The sequence below is a fragment of the Pelophylax lessonae genome (assembly GCF_965119305.1).
Source record: "Pelophylax lessonae genome assembly, chromosome: 2".
In the NCBI taxonomy this organism is placed as follows: Eukaryota; Metazoa; Chordata; class Amphibia; order Anura; family Ranidae; genus Pelophylax; species Pelophylax lessonae.
In genome coordinates this window covers 556735085-556747934 of record NC_138769.1, presented here as the reverse complement: position 1 = coordinate 556747934, position 12850 = coordinate 556735085, and the positions used below count along the sequence as shown (strand labels likewise).

Here is a 12850-nt window from a genome sequence, read left to right as displayed (position 1 = left end):
GGTGGATCGAAAGATAGAAGCAGAGTCCCGCACTATCTTTTCTCTGATAGGGTCAGCTTTTAGACCAGTAATTGTTATTGGTCTAGTTTCCCAGACACTTACGGAATGGGCGGAAATGGTACGCCAAGATCTTAGGGGAAAAGATATTCCCCAGGAGACATCTGATTTGATGGAACAGATCATACAAGGGCTACGGTTTATCTGTGACGCAGCCTTGGACACAACTCCCTTATTAGGGCATGCATCTAAGTTAGCAGTAATCCTCAGACGTGTGCTGTGGTTAAAATGCTGGTCAGCTGACCTAGGTTCCAAGAAGACCTTGACCAATCTCCCTTTTCAGGGGAATCGTCTATTTGGGGCCAACCTAGATGAAATCATTAAGGATGCCACTGGGGGCAAGAGCACTTTCTTGCCACAGGCTGCAAAAGCTAAGGGACCTCGCAACAAGCGAGGACCTTTCTTTACCGCCCATAAAGGGCGCCCGGCTGGTACTAGCGGGAAAGGCAAGACTCCTCCAGGAGGATTCAAGAAGGGCTGGTCGGACAAGCAGAGGACCAACCCAGCCAAACCCGAAGCAAAGGAGTACACAGCCTGAAGGTGCGCCCCCACCCGGTTTCAGGGTGGGGGGACGTTTTCACCGGTATTCAGGACATCAGATCGAGCATCAACCACTACTACCGGTGCGATTCTTCCCTTCCAACATTTAAGTACCACAGGAAGCGGTAGTTACCGTTCCCTGAATAGATCTTTTCCTTTACCCTTTCCTAAGATTAGTCCCGATACCTCACAGGAATCGGATCTGGTTGACCAGATAGGCCAAGTAGCCTCTAGTCGGGTGACTTCGGTCCCTGAGGTTCAACCAGAAAAGATCACCCTTCCTGATAACTATCAGGTATCTGATAAATGTGTGGGAACAGAAAACGACCAGACTTTCTCGGATGGTCGGGGCCAGATAGCTCTAGGGACGCCTGGTTCAGATCCAATCAGCGCCAGTGGTCCTAGAAATTCTAGGCTGGCCTCCTCAAGCCGGCCTGGCCGACTTGGACATGCTAGTCGCAGACGTTCCGTGGGAACTTCGTCTCAGGGAGTGTCTGTGGTCTCTAGGACCAAGTTACCTTCGTGCTTTACAGTCGCTGGTTTTAATGGCCTGGCCATTGAGACCCAAGTACTGAAGGACAGAGGTTTGTCTACTTCTGTCATTCCTACCCTTATTAAAGCAAGGAAAGCGACTTCCAGCAAAGTCTATTATCACACATGGAAGACTTATATTGCGTGGTGCGAATCTTTAGGATTTCCTCCACGTACCTATTCGGTGTCTCGAATATTGGCCTTTTTGCAACAAGGGGTTGAGCAGAAGCTAGCCTTGAGCACCATCAAGGGTCAAGTTTCAGCATTAGCAATCTTCTTTCAGAAGCCGTTAGCTACCAAATCCTTGGTGCGGAATTTCATCCAGGGGGTGCGGCACCTGGCTCCTCCAGTCCGCGCGCCCTTACCGCCCTGGGATCTTAATTTGGTTTTGTCGGTTCTACAGAAACCTCCTTTTGAAAACATCAGGGAGATTCCCTTGCTTACTTTATCCCAGAAGGTGGCCTTCTTGGTGGCTATTACTTCTGCTCGCAGGGTGTCAGAACTGGCTGCATTATCATGCCAGTCACCATACCTAGTGATTCATAGGGATAAGGTAGTACTTCATCCTAAGCCATCTTTTCTTCCTAAGGTGGTTTCAGATTTTCATCTGAATGAAGATATTGTACTACCTTCCTTGTGTCCTCAGCCCAAGCATCATCGGGAACATGCGTTGCATTCCTTAGATGTGGTTCGGGCAATCAGGGTATACCTGAAAGCTACGGAATCATCCCGTAAGACGGATTCACTTTTTGTGATCACGGATGGCCCCAGAAAGGGTTTGCCTGCATCTGCCGCAACCATTGCCAAATGGATTAGACAAACGGTGGTACAGGCTTATTCTATTAAGGGTCAGAGTCCTCCGTTCCCTGTTAGGGCGCACTCCACTCGAGCGCTCAGTACTTCCTGGGCCTTTCGCCATCAGGCGTCAGTGGTCCAGGTATGTAAGGCGGCCACCTGGTCGTCGGTACATACCTTTACAAAATTCTATAAAATTGATGTGACGGCATCGGCGGATGCCTCATTTGGCCGCAAGGTTTTGCAGGCCGCAATTTGAGGAGACCGGTGGTCTACCTCGAGGGTTTTTTTCTGTTTGAAAATTTTTTTGTTGAGTCTCATCATTAAGGATGAGCATTGTAAACTTCTAGTTGGCACCGGTTGGGCCTTCTAGATTGGGATTTGATTTCCATTTTCCCACCCCTCAGTTGTGATACTGCTCTGGGACGTCCCGAAGGTGGTGTATCACCGAGGACTACGTCTGTCGATGAGCGCTAGAGAAAAATGGATTTTTGTAAAATCTTACCGTAAAATCCTTTTCTCTTAGCTCATCGACAGACGTAGTCCCCGCCCCTCTGTTTTGGAGTTGGGTTGGGTTAAATTCTCTAAGCACTGCTTTTTCACATAACTGATTTGCTGAGGCAGAGAGAGAGAGGATATACCCTCTGGGACTGCCCCTAGGGTGTGGCCAGAGCTTTTTAATTTCCTGTCTAGTCCTGCTCCTGCGGAGGTAACATAACCCGAAGGTGGTGTATCACCGAGGACTACGTCTGTCGATGAGCTAAGAGAAAAGGATTTTACGGTAAGATTTTACAAAAATCCATTTTTCTTTTATTCACTAATGGACACAGCTCCATGTTTTCTTAGACCCTTGGGCTTATGCGAGTAGGACTAGGCGGAAACCATTTTGGGTGTGCCCCGGAGGCACTCCCAGGGGATATACCATCACTTCCTGCTATAGGACTACAGTTTTTCTGCCTAGTCAGGAGTAAGGACCTGGCTACCTACTGGGATCTGCGGTCCTGGCATTTTTTCCTTTTTTAAATAGATTTTTTTTCTTTCCCTTTTTTATTTTCTGTTCCTGTGTGAACTACAATCAACAGCCGGACTGGGCAACGCACTGGATATCATAGATCCTTACAGCCTTCCCAGTCTGGCCTGCGAGCGCGACCAAACTATTAGCGCTGCACTAGGTTAGCCACGACGGGGTCTGGCCGACGCGTCAAGCACCTTGCAAGGTCGCATAGCCCTGGTCACGATTAGACTCGCAGAGTGCCTCTGGCCACAGCACCCCCATTTCAAGATGATGCGGTGGACTGCCGGGGGTGGTGCCCACTTAATTCTAAGGTGTGGTGAGTCGTGCCCCCCCCCTCTTTTCTCTGGGAAATGCTGGGGTGGACGCGGGTCCTTCCTGGGGATGGTAGGCCCCCCGTGTCCTTCCTTCCCTCATGTCCCCCCCCCCCTCCCTGTAATGGCTGCCCTCACCTGCACCCATCCCTCTCCCTTATCACCCCCCACTCGGAAACACCGGGGCATCCAAAAAGGGGACTAAGTGCTGTGCTGGAGAGCAGTGGGATTGCGCCGCTGGTGGCTCCTTTTAGGGGTGCCTTCATTTATTGCTGTGGAAGGGGGGGTCCCTGGGGGTCTTTCCCTGGTGGACTAAGAATTTCCTGGTGTCCAGTGGGGTCCCGCGCGGCACCGCCATTCTGCCGTGGATGGCTAAATTCATCCGCAGCAACCTTTTTTGTGTAGTTCAGCGGCTGTGTTTTTGGGGTTTCCCATTGTAGTTTGACGCGGCCATTTTCTTGAAGTCCAGTGCTGTGGACATGCGGCGGGGGCCTCTAGCGACAGGGTCAGCTCTTCCTCTTCCTATTCTGATCACAGCGAGGCAGGCAGTTTTGTGCTCTGGTTTGCATGGTGGGGAGTCTCTGTTGGTATACAGTCCTTCCTCTGCTATAGACAGCGCCGCGGGTGCGCTGATCTTTGTGGTACCTCAGCAGTAGCGGTGTGCAGGGTTTTTTTTTTTTCTTAACACAGTGCGGCTCTGATTTAACCATTAAGCCCCTGGAACATGTATCACTACCTGACCCACTCTTTAAAGTTGCGGGACCCTCTGGGTCTGTCTGCCCTGGCGGCCCTGCAATCACTTGTGTCAAAGGTTGATATGGCCCTGCAAAGGCAGCCTAGCAATAAGCCCCCCCCCCCCTCACCTTTACCTGTATCCTCTGCCTCCTCAGAGTCTGAAGTGGATTTGGCCACCGTGGACGCAAGTCAACCCACTGGGTCTGCGTCCACGCACCCGGAGTGCTTGAACAGTGAGGATGAATCCTCTTCCACCGCAGCCGTGCATGAAAAGGTGCTGGTGGAGGCACGGAGTGTGTCAGTGCGGGACACTTTAAAGTTGGAGGACTCAGCTGATGCTGAGTCGGCGACATCGGTGCAGTTTGGCACCCGAAGATCTTCCAAGGGGACGAAGGTGTTCCCCTTTCCTGTCCATTTTGACGAGATTTTCGCTGTTCAGTAGGGTTCTCCAAAACTTGTCTGATTCTTTCCGGACCCATGGACCCTGCTCATTCAGGACAAATGGGTCCACTAGTTGGTTCGGTTACAAGATCGAGTTTTGGTCCTTGCCTCTGGCAAGGTTCTTTCCTTCTAACTTACGCCTGTCTCACGATGGGCTGCAGGGCCTCTACAGGGCAGTGCAGGATCTGTTAGCCCAAGGAGTCATTGTGCTGGTTCCAGAGTCGGAACGTTTTCAAGGTTTTTATTCAAATCAGTGTTTACCATTCCCAGGAAGAAAGGCAAGGTCTGCCTGATCTTGGAACTCGAGGCTCTGAACCACTTGGTGCGGGTTCAGAAATTTCAGATGGAGTCCATTTGCATGGTAGTGCCATTCCTTTATCAAGGGGTTTTTTTTTTTTAGCTTCTATAGATATCAAGGATGCTTAACTTCATATTCCAATATATGTCCGGCACCAGCGTTTTTTTTTTTTTTTTTGCTTTGCCATGGGCGAGGAGCACTATATTTGTAAAAATTACCCTTTTGGTCTCGCTTAAGCTCCTTGGGTGTTCACAAAACTGTTGGCCCTGGTGTTGGCCTTGCCCCGGCAGAAGGGGATCGCGGTGCTAGGCTACCTAGACGATCTGCTTCTGCGTGCAGAGTCTTCGTCGGCTCTAGAAGTTGATCTGGACATTACTGTGCAAACTCTTCAAGAGTTTGGATGGACACTGAATTTTCAGATTTATTATTTATTTATTATTATTATTATTATAATAATTATTTTGGCTCGGTGTCCTTCCACCAAACTGGACTACTTGGGTCTGACTCTTGATTCAGCCCCGGCCCGGGTGTTTCTTCCACAGGCGAAACTACTGAAGTTGCAGGATGGGATTCGGCTCCTGTTGTCAAACCGTCAGTCGTCGCTCAGGACTTGCATGCAAGTGCTGGGTCTGATGGTCTCCACCTTCGAGGCGGTTCCATTTGCTCAGTTCAATACCAGACCTCTGCAAAAAGAGATTCTTGCCAAATTGAACAAGAATCCGTAGTTGCTAGACAATCTGATCCTGTTGAACTGGGGTACGAGAGGTTCTCTGATATGGTCGCTCCGCTCTCCGGCGCTTCGCCTGAGGAAGTCCTTTATTCCCCTGTATTGGACAGTGATTTCCATGGATGCTAGTCTGTCCAGGAGGGGAGGTCTTGGAAGTATACTCAGCTCAAGGTGTTTGGACTCAAGAGGAGTCAAGTCTCCTGATCAACATCCTGGAGATTCGGGCGATCAGGCTTTCTGTCCCAGTGAACAGATCGTCTGCAGGGATGCCCAGTGAGGATACAATAGGACACTGCTACAGCTGCAAGCTTCAAGGGGGCACAAGAAGTGCCCTGGCAGCCCTGAAAGTAGCCAGCATCCTAAGGTGGGCAGAACAATGTGTTCTGGCCCTCTGCTGTGCACATTCCGGGGGTAGAGAATTGGCAAGCGGACTATCTCAGTCGGCAGACGTTGGATCAGGGACAATGGTCTCTTCATCCGGGGGGGGTTTCATCAACTGTGTCTCCAGTGGGGGACTCCCGATGTGGACCTGTTGGCCTTCCATTTCAACAGGAAGGTGCAGAGGTTCGTGTCAAGGTCTCGGGATCCTCTGGCCGACGCCATGGTGGCCCCCTGGAATCAGTATTGTCTGTCTGATTTACGCTTTTCATCCAATACAACTTCTTCTGTCGAGACTTAACGCAGAGTCGAAGTGGAAGGGATTCCAGTCATTCTGGTGGCGCCGGTCTTGGTACACAGGTCTGGCAAAGGCTGGTAACAGACGTTCCTTGAAAACTTCATCTCACGGAAGATCTGTCTCGGGGACCAATCTTCCATCCTGCTTTCGAGTCGCTGTCTTAACGGCCTGGCTATTGAAAGCCAGGTGCTAAAGGACAGAGGGCTATCGGAGTTGGTGATTCTTAGACTGTTGGAAGCTAGGAAATCTACTTCTAGGAAGGTTTATCATCAAGTTTGAAAGGCGTACATTACTTTGTGTAAGTCTCGGGGGGGGGGCTTCTCCCCGTTCCCTTTTCTGTGTCTCGCCTGTTGGAGTTTCTACAAGTAGGTGTAGATCAACATTTGGCTCCGGGCACCATCAAGAGCCAGATTTTTTTTCTAAGGCCGTTGGCGTCAAAATTCCAAATTGGTAATGTCGATACTTCAAAAGCCTCCTTTTGAAAATATTTGTTGACTTCCTCTGCTCACTCTGTCGCAGAAGGTGGCCTTTTTGGTCGTTGGCTGCATTGTCCTGTCAGTCGCCTTAGCTGGTGGTTCACAGGGACAAATTGGTGTTACAACCCTTTCAGGCGTTCCTTCCTAAGGTTGTCTCAGGGTTTCATTTGAATGAAGATAGTGTTGCCGTCTTTATGTCCTAAGCCGAAACATCCGAAAGAAATTTCACTACACTCCAAACACTGCGCAATTTTGCTGTGTATGTCCAACGAATTACGGTAAAATTGCGCAAACGGATTTGCGGGACGCCTGTCGCCTAAAAAATATATACATTTTTTTTGGAAAGGGCATCCCACAATTGTTTGCGCAATTTTACCATCATTCGTCGGGTGGCAATATCACGCCGCATTTGAGGTGCCATTGCAAGTCACGAGAATTGCACGGGCGTTCTGCGATCTGAGACTCCAATATGTGAACAGAGCCTGATGGTCGACTTTGATGCCAGTGTGTGACCATTGTCACCACAACAAAGGAATTGACTACTTTTGCGGTTGTTGCCATGTATGTTATAGTGAGGAAACCGTCTTTTTGTGGCTTTCTAAAACTCACTGAAATTCGCATGCCCATGATTTAGATTTTGTTTTTGACCATGGATAGACTTTATTATAGGCCTATGTACATACCTGGGTTTCCAGGAAATATCTCAGCAGAGCTTGTAGTCTGCCAGGCCATGTATGTTACCTAAAGGGATTTATTAATGGACAACCATGGTTCTGAATGCTGCTTGGTGTCAATCTTTTAGGTGAAATCTAAATTCTCACTTGATCTTCATTTGCGGAGACTAATGTTGACCTTTTGCTTTTTTTTTTTTTTTTTTTCAGGCCTGTGGAACCTGGTTTTCCTCTTCTCTAACCTGTCACTAGTGTTCTTGATGCCATTTGCCTATCTCTTCACCGAGGCCGAAGGTTTTGCAGGATCAAAAAAGGTAACCAGCCCACTTGCTTGAGATTCTGTCAAATTCTGAATGAGGGTGTTTTTATTGGTGGGCTTTCCTGAAAGTGTGCTTGTTTACTTGCACCTTGCAGAGGAATTTACTTGCTGGGATTTAATGTATTTTTCTTATTTATTTGATTTCTTCTCCAACAGCATCATTAGCATTCAGTTTTTTTTGGCTGACATTTCCTAACCTGTCAAAAGGTCCTGTCCTGATAAATTTACTTTCTTTTTTCAGTTAACAGTTGTCTTTTTTTTTTTCTAGGTGTATATTCTATGTGTGTGTGTGTGTGTGTATATATATATATATATATACACACACACACACACACACACACACACACACACACACACACACACACACACACACACACACACACACACACACACACACACACACACACACACATATATATATATATATATATATATATATATATATATATATATATATATATATATATATATATATATATATATATATGTATGTATATATATATATATATATATATACACACACACACATATATATATATATATATATATATATATATATATATATATATATATATATATATATATATATATATATATATATATATATATATATTTCCGTGTAGGAGGCCACTACCCACACCTCTGTTGTAAACAATTTCAGAAAATCTGATTTTATTCTAATCGCGTTAGACACAATCTAGCTTTGGATTACATGGTTTTTAAGCTTTATTCCAGGCAGATATAAGTGCTTATTAACTTTTCATGTAATTGCAGCCTAAAGACTTGAATTTTCAGTATCAGCCTCTTGTTATCTCCTATAAAGCAGACCTCTGCAAGTTGAGGGACTGTCACACTGAGCTGACCAGGCTCGAGAACTGAATGTGCGAGCATGCTTTACAGCAGTGGTTCTCAACTCCTGTTCTCAGGGCCCACTAACAGGCCAGAGTTTAAGTATTACCTTGGGGAGATGCAGACTAGAATACTGTGATCACTGAGCAACAAATGGTATCACCTGTCATGTATTTCAGTTATCTTGAAAACCTGGCCTTTTAATGGGTCCTGAGGACAGGAGTTGAGAACCACTGCCTTACTGGAAGAGCAAGTAGAGGGATGACTATCGGTCTGCTGCTGCTCCTTCACTGTCCAGTCAGGCCCAGAATGTGTTTGGTCCATACTCTTGCTATAGCTGTGCTGCTTATAAAGGGGTGAATTGAGGAGATCTGCTTGTGCAGAGGCACCTGGAGGAAACCCTTTACTGCACAGAATTAAAAATACTTAGGTAAAACAGTTGGTGTTGACTAGACTAGAATTCTAGCTCCTAGCTTCTATCAAACCTTGGACCTGCAGTTTAGGCACATTGTGATACGTAAATTTCCTACCAGCTGTCAACATGCCATTTGTATTCTCTTTGCAGGGAGTGATGTCCAGAGTATATGAGACCTCTGTAGTTCTTCTGCTCCTCACACTGCTGGTGTTTGGCATTGTATGGGTGGCATCTGCCATTATAGATGACGACTCTGCTGGAAGAGAATCCCTCTATGGTATGTTTTTTTTTTCTTCTGGTCACAGCGGTGGAGAGTGGTTATTGAAAGTGATGTATAGTTTGAAAGACAGACTTAAAGGATTGTCAAGGTAACAATAGTTTGTTCTCAAGATTCTTTAATCTCATGTTTTGGACCTAACAAAAAAGTTCATGTTTTTTTTTTTTTGGGGGGGGGTTTGCCTCCTGTGTACCATTGGGGAGGTTTCCCTGGCCTTTCTGTCTTGTAGACACACAACTGGAGTAAGAGGCAGTGTCTTTAAACCGAGGAAAATCCTCTCAGACATTTGTTACTGGAGCAAGTTTCCCCATTGGACGTTTTCCCTCACCTCCTATACCAGTGACCGCTTACATTTTTGGGTTTCCCTTTCCAGTGGTCACCGGGATGAATAAAGATCTTTTCTCCCTAAGGGGGAGAGTTGAGAAGTTGGACCCCCCTAGGCACAACTCTCCTGGTGTTACTAGTTACTTTTGAGCTCACCTTTGCAAAAGCATGCATTTAGTCTAAACCTATATACACAACAACGCTCCTCAGGCTTCCTAGGGTGCTGAAGATCCACTGAAGTGTTCATCAGAGAAGGGGGAACAGTGTTATATACTGGGGGACCAAATATGTTCCTTTCCCCACTTCCTATACATGATATAAGCTCATCATCATGAATAAACTGTACCTGAAAGAAAATAATAATGCAGAATAAGACCCCTTTCACACTTGTGCGACCTAAGTCGCACGATTTTAAATGGACTTAAAGAAATGCCTGTGTGATGCGCTTTGAGGTCCATAGACCTCAAGATTAAAGTCGGACAAAAGTAGTGCTGGGACTACTCTGAAGTCGTTGCGACTTGAAGTCTCACAGATCTGAACGGTACTCATTGGAAATTATGGAGTACGACTTGTCATGCATCTTTGCAGTCCCAAGTTGCATAAGTGTGAAAGGGGCCTTAAAAACAAAGGGTAGGCTTTCAGGTTCTTAGGAATGGAGGTAGGAAAAACATTTTTGTGGCAGTATTGTATCCCCTTTACTATAGTAAGGAAGTGGGGCCTTTTATAGCTTTATTGCGTTATACAGTGTTTCCGCTAACATACCAAATTGGAACGAACAAAGAATAATAAAGGGTTTTTTTTTTTTTCTTTTTCGGAGCATAAGAGTTCATGGATGGTGAGTAAGTAGGAGGGTGAGTGATTATGGCTTTTCTCTTTTAGATCTGTGGGAATACTACCTACCATACCTCTACTCAGGCATCTCTCTGTTTGGAGTTCTTCTTTTGTTATGTAAGTATTACAGCGAAATGGCTGCTTCCCGCAAGATCAGGATATCCGTAATTATATAGGAATGCTCTTTATTTCTTGCTGAACATGTTCACCAGGGGCATAGCTTTTGCTAAAAGTTAAAGCAAAACTATGGGCAAAAAGATATATATATATATATATATATATATATATATATATATATATATATATATATATATATATATATATATATATATACACACACACATATAGTATCTCTCAAAAGTGAGTTACACCTCTCATATTTTTGTAAATATTTTATTATATCTTTTCATGTGACAACACTGAAGACATGACACTTTGCTATAATGTAAAGTAGTGAGTGTTCACTTTGTATAACAGTGGAAATTTGCTGTCCCCTCAAAATAACTCCACACAGCCATTAATGTCTAAACCGCTGACAAAAAAAAGTGAGTTCACCCCTAAGTGAAATGTCCAATTTAGGCCCAATTAGCCATTTTCCCTCCCCGGTGTCGTGTGACTCGTTAGTGTTACAAGGTCTCAGGTGTGAATGGGGAGAAGGTGTGTTAAATTTGGTGTTATCACTCTCACTCTCTCATACTGGTCACTGGAAGTTCAACATTGCACCTCATGGCAAAAAACTCTCTGAGGATCTGAAAAGAATAAATTGTTGCTCTACATAAAGATGGCCTAGGCTTTTAGAAGATTGCCAAGACCCTTAAACTGAGCTGCAGCAAGGTGGCCAAGTCCATATAGCAGTTTAACAGGACAGGTTCCACTTAGAACAGGCCTCACCATGGTCAAACAAAGAAGTTGACTGCATGTGCTCAGCATCAGATCTAGAGGTTTTCTTTGGGAAATACATATGAGTGCTGCCAGCTTTGCTGCAGAGAGGTTGAAGGGGTGGGGGATCAGCCTGTCAGTGCTGAGATCATACGCTGCACACTGCATCAAATTTGGTCTGCATGGCTGTCGTCCCAGAAGGAAGTATCTTCTAAAGATGATGCACAAGAAAGCCCACAAACAGTTTGCTGAAGACAAGCAGACTAAGGACATGGATTACTGGAACTATGTCCTGTGGTTTGATGAGACCAGGATAAACTTATTGGGTTCAGATGGTGTCAAGCAGCGTGTGGGGCGGCATTCAGGCGAGGAGTACAAAGACAAGTGTGTTTTGCCTACAGTCAAGCATGGTGGTGGGAGTGTCATGGTCTGGGGCTGCATGAGTGCTGCCGTCACTGGGGAGCTGCAGTTCATAGATGAAACCATGAATGCCAACATGTACTGTGACATACTGAAGCCCAGCATGATCCCCTCTCTTCGGAGACTGGGCTGCAGGGCAGTATTCCAACATAATGACCCCAACACACCTCCAAGATGACCACTGCCTTGTTTATGATGCTGAGGGTAAAGGTGATGGACTGGCCAAGCAGGTTTCCAAACCTAAACACTATTGAGCATCTGTTGGGCATCCTCAAAGGGAAGGTGGAGGGAGGAGCACAAGGTCTCTAACATTCACCAGAACTGTGATGTCATCATGGAGGATTGGAAGAGGACTCCAGTGGCAATCTGTGAAGCTCTGGTGAACTCCATGCCCAAGAGGGTTAAGGCAGTGCTGGAAAATAATGATGGCTGCACACAAAATATTGAAACTTTGGGCCCAATTTGGACATTTGCATTTAGGGGTGTACTCACTTTTGTGAGATACTATATATCATAACAGTCTGTCACAAGCATTAACACATCCGTTTTTTGTAGTTGGAGGCCCCTCTTTATCAGATTTATTACTTATTGAACCTTCCAGTAGATCTGTTGAGTTTCGTCTTTCTGTAACAAGTCAAACTAGCCAGCAAAAGTGGCAGTTACACTGTATACCCGTTTAAACACTACTAAAATAGCTTACAATGATCAGCTTTTGTTAATGCAACTGAAAGCATTATTAAACCAAAAAAAATAGTATACAGCCTACCAATCATTAGATGTGGTGGCTGCATTAGTTTTCTTTGTTAGGCTTTTGTCCCTTTGTTTTCCTTTGGTGATTTGACAAGTAACATACCTCCTGTATTAGAATGCCTCCACTCAGAATGAAGGTGCACAGGGGCTCCTTTGGACAATATCATTGTAATTCTGAGGAAAGGGGAGTGTATAATGTGCTAGCAGATTTAAATGCAATAAAAAATTTAAAGCCAAACACCAGCTAATAATTCATAAGCAGTTTCAGCGGCACTGGTTTTATTTCCCTTTTGATATAAAGGTTTTACATAAAAGCTGATCATTGTAAGCACCCCTGTCAGTGTAAAATGGCTGGTGTCCTCTCTGTAACTGAAAAATCTGTAGAACAGTTTGATCTTTTGAAAACTAACAGATTTATTGACTGGATCTCCAAATTAAAATAAAGCAAGAAGGAGCCTAGAAAAGAAAACAAATGCAGCCATTACATATAAGAATTGGTAAGCTGCAATATAA

General features: G+C 45.3%; 1 protein-coding gene across 1 annotated transcript in view; it reads left to right on the top strand.

Moving 5' to 3' along the window:
* Positions 1–12850, top strand: part of LMBR1L (limb development membrane protein 1 like) — a 147053-nt gene that overhangs the window by 111202 nt on the left and 23001 nt on the right. The window contains exons 5-7 of the mRNA XM_082247069.1: positions 7484–7587; positions 9007–9133; positions 10337–10405. Of these exons, the coding sequence (XP_082103195.1) occupies positions 7484–7587; positions 9007–9133; positions 10337–10405 (300 nt within the window). The remainder of the gene's footprint in view (positions 1–7483; positions 7588–9006; positions 9134–10336; positions 10406–12850) is intronic.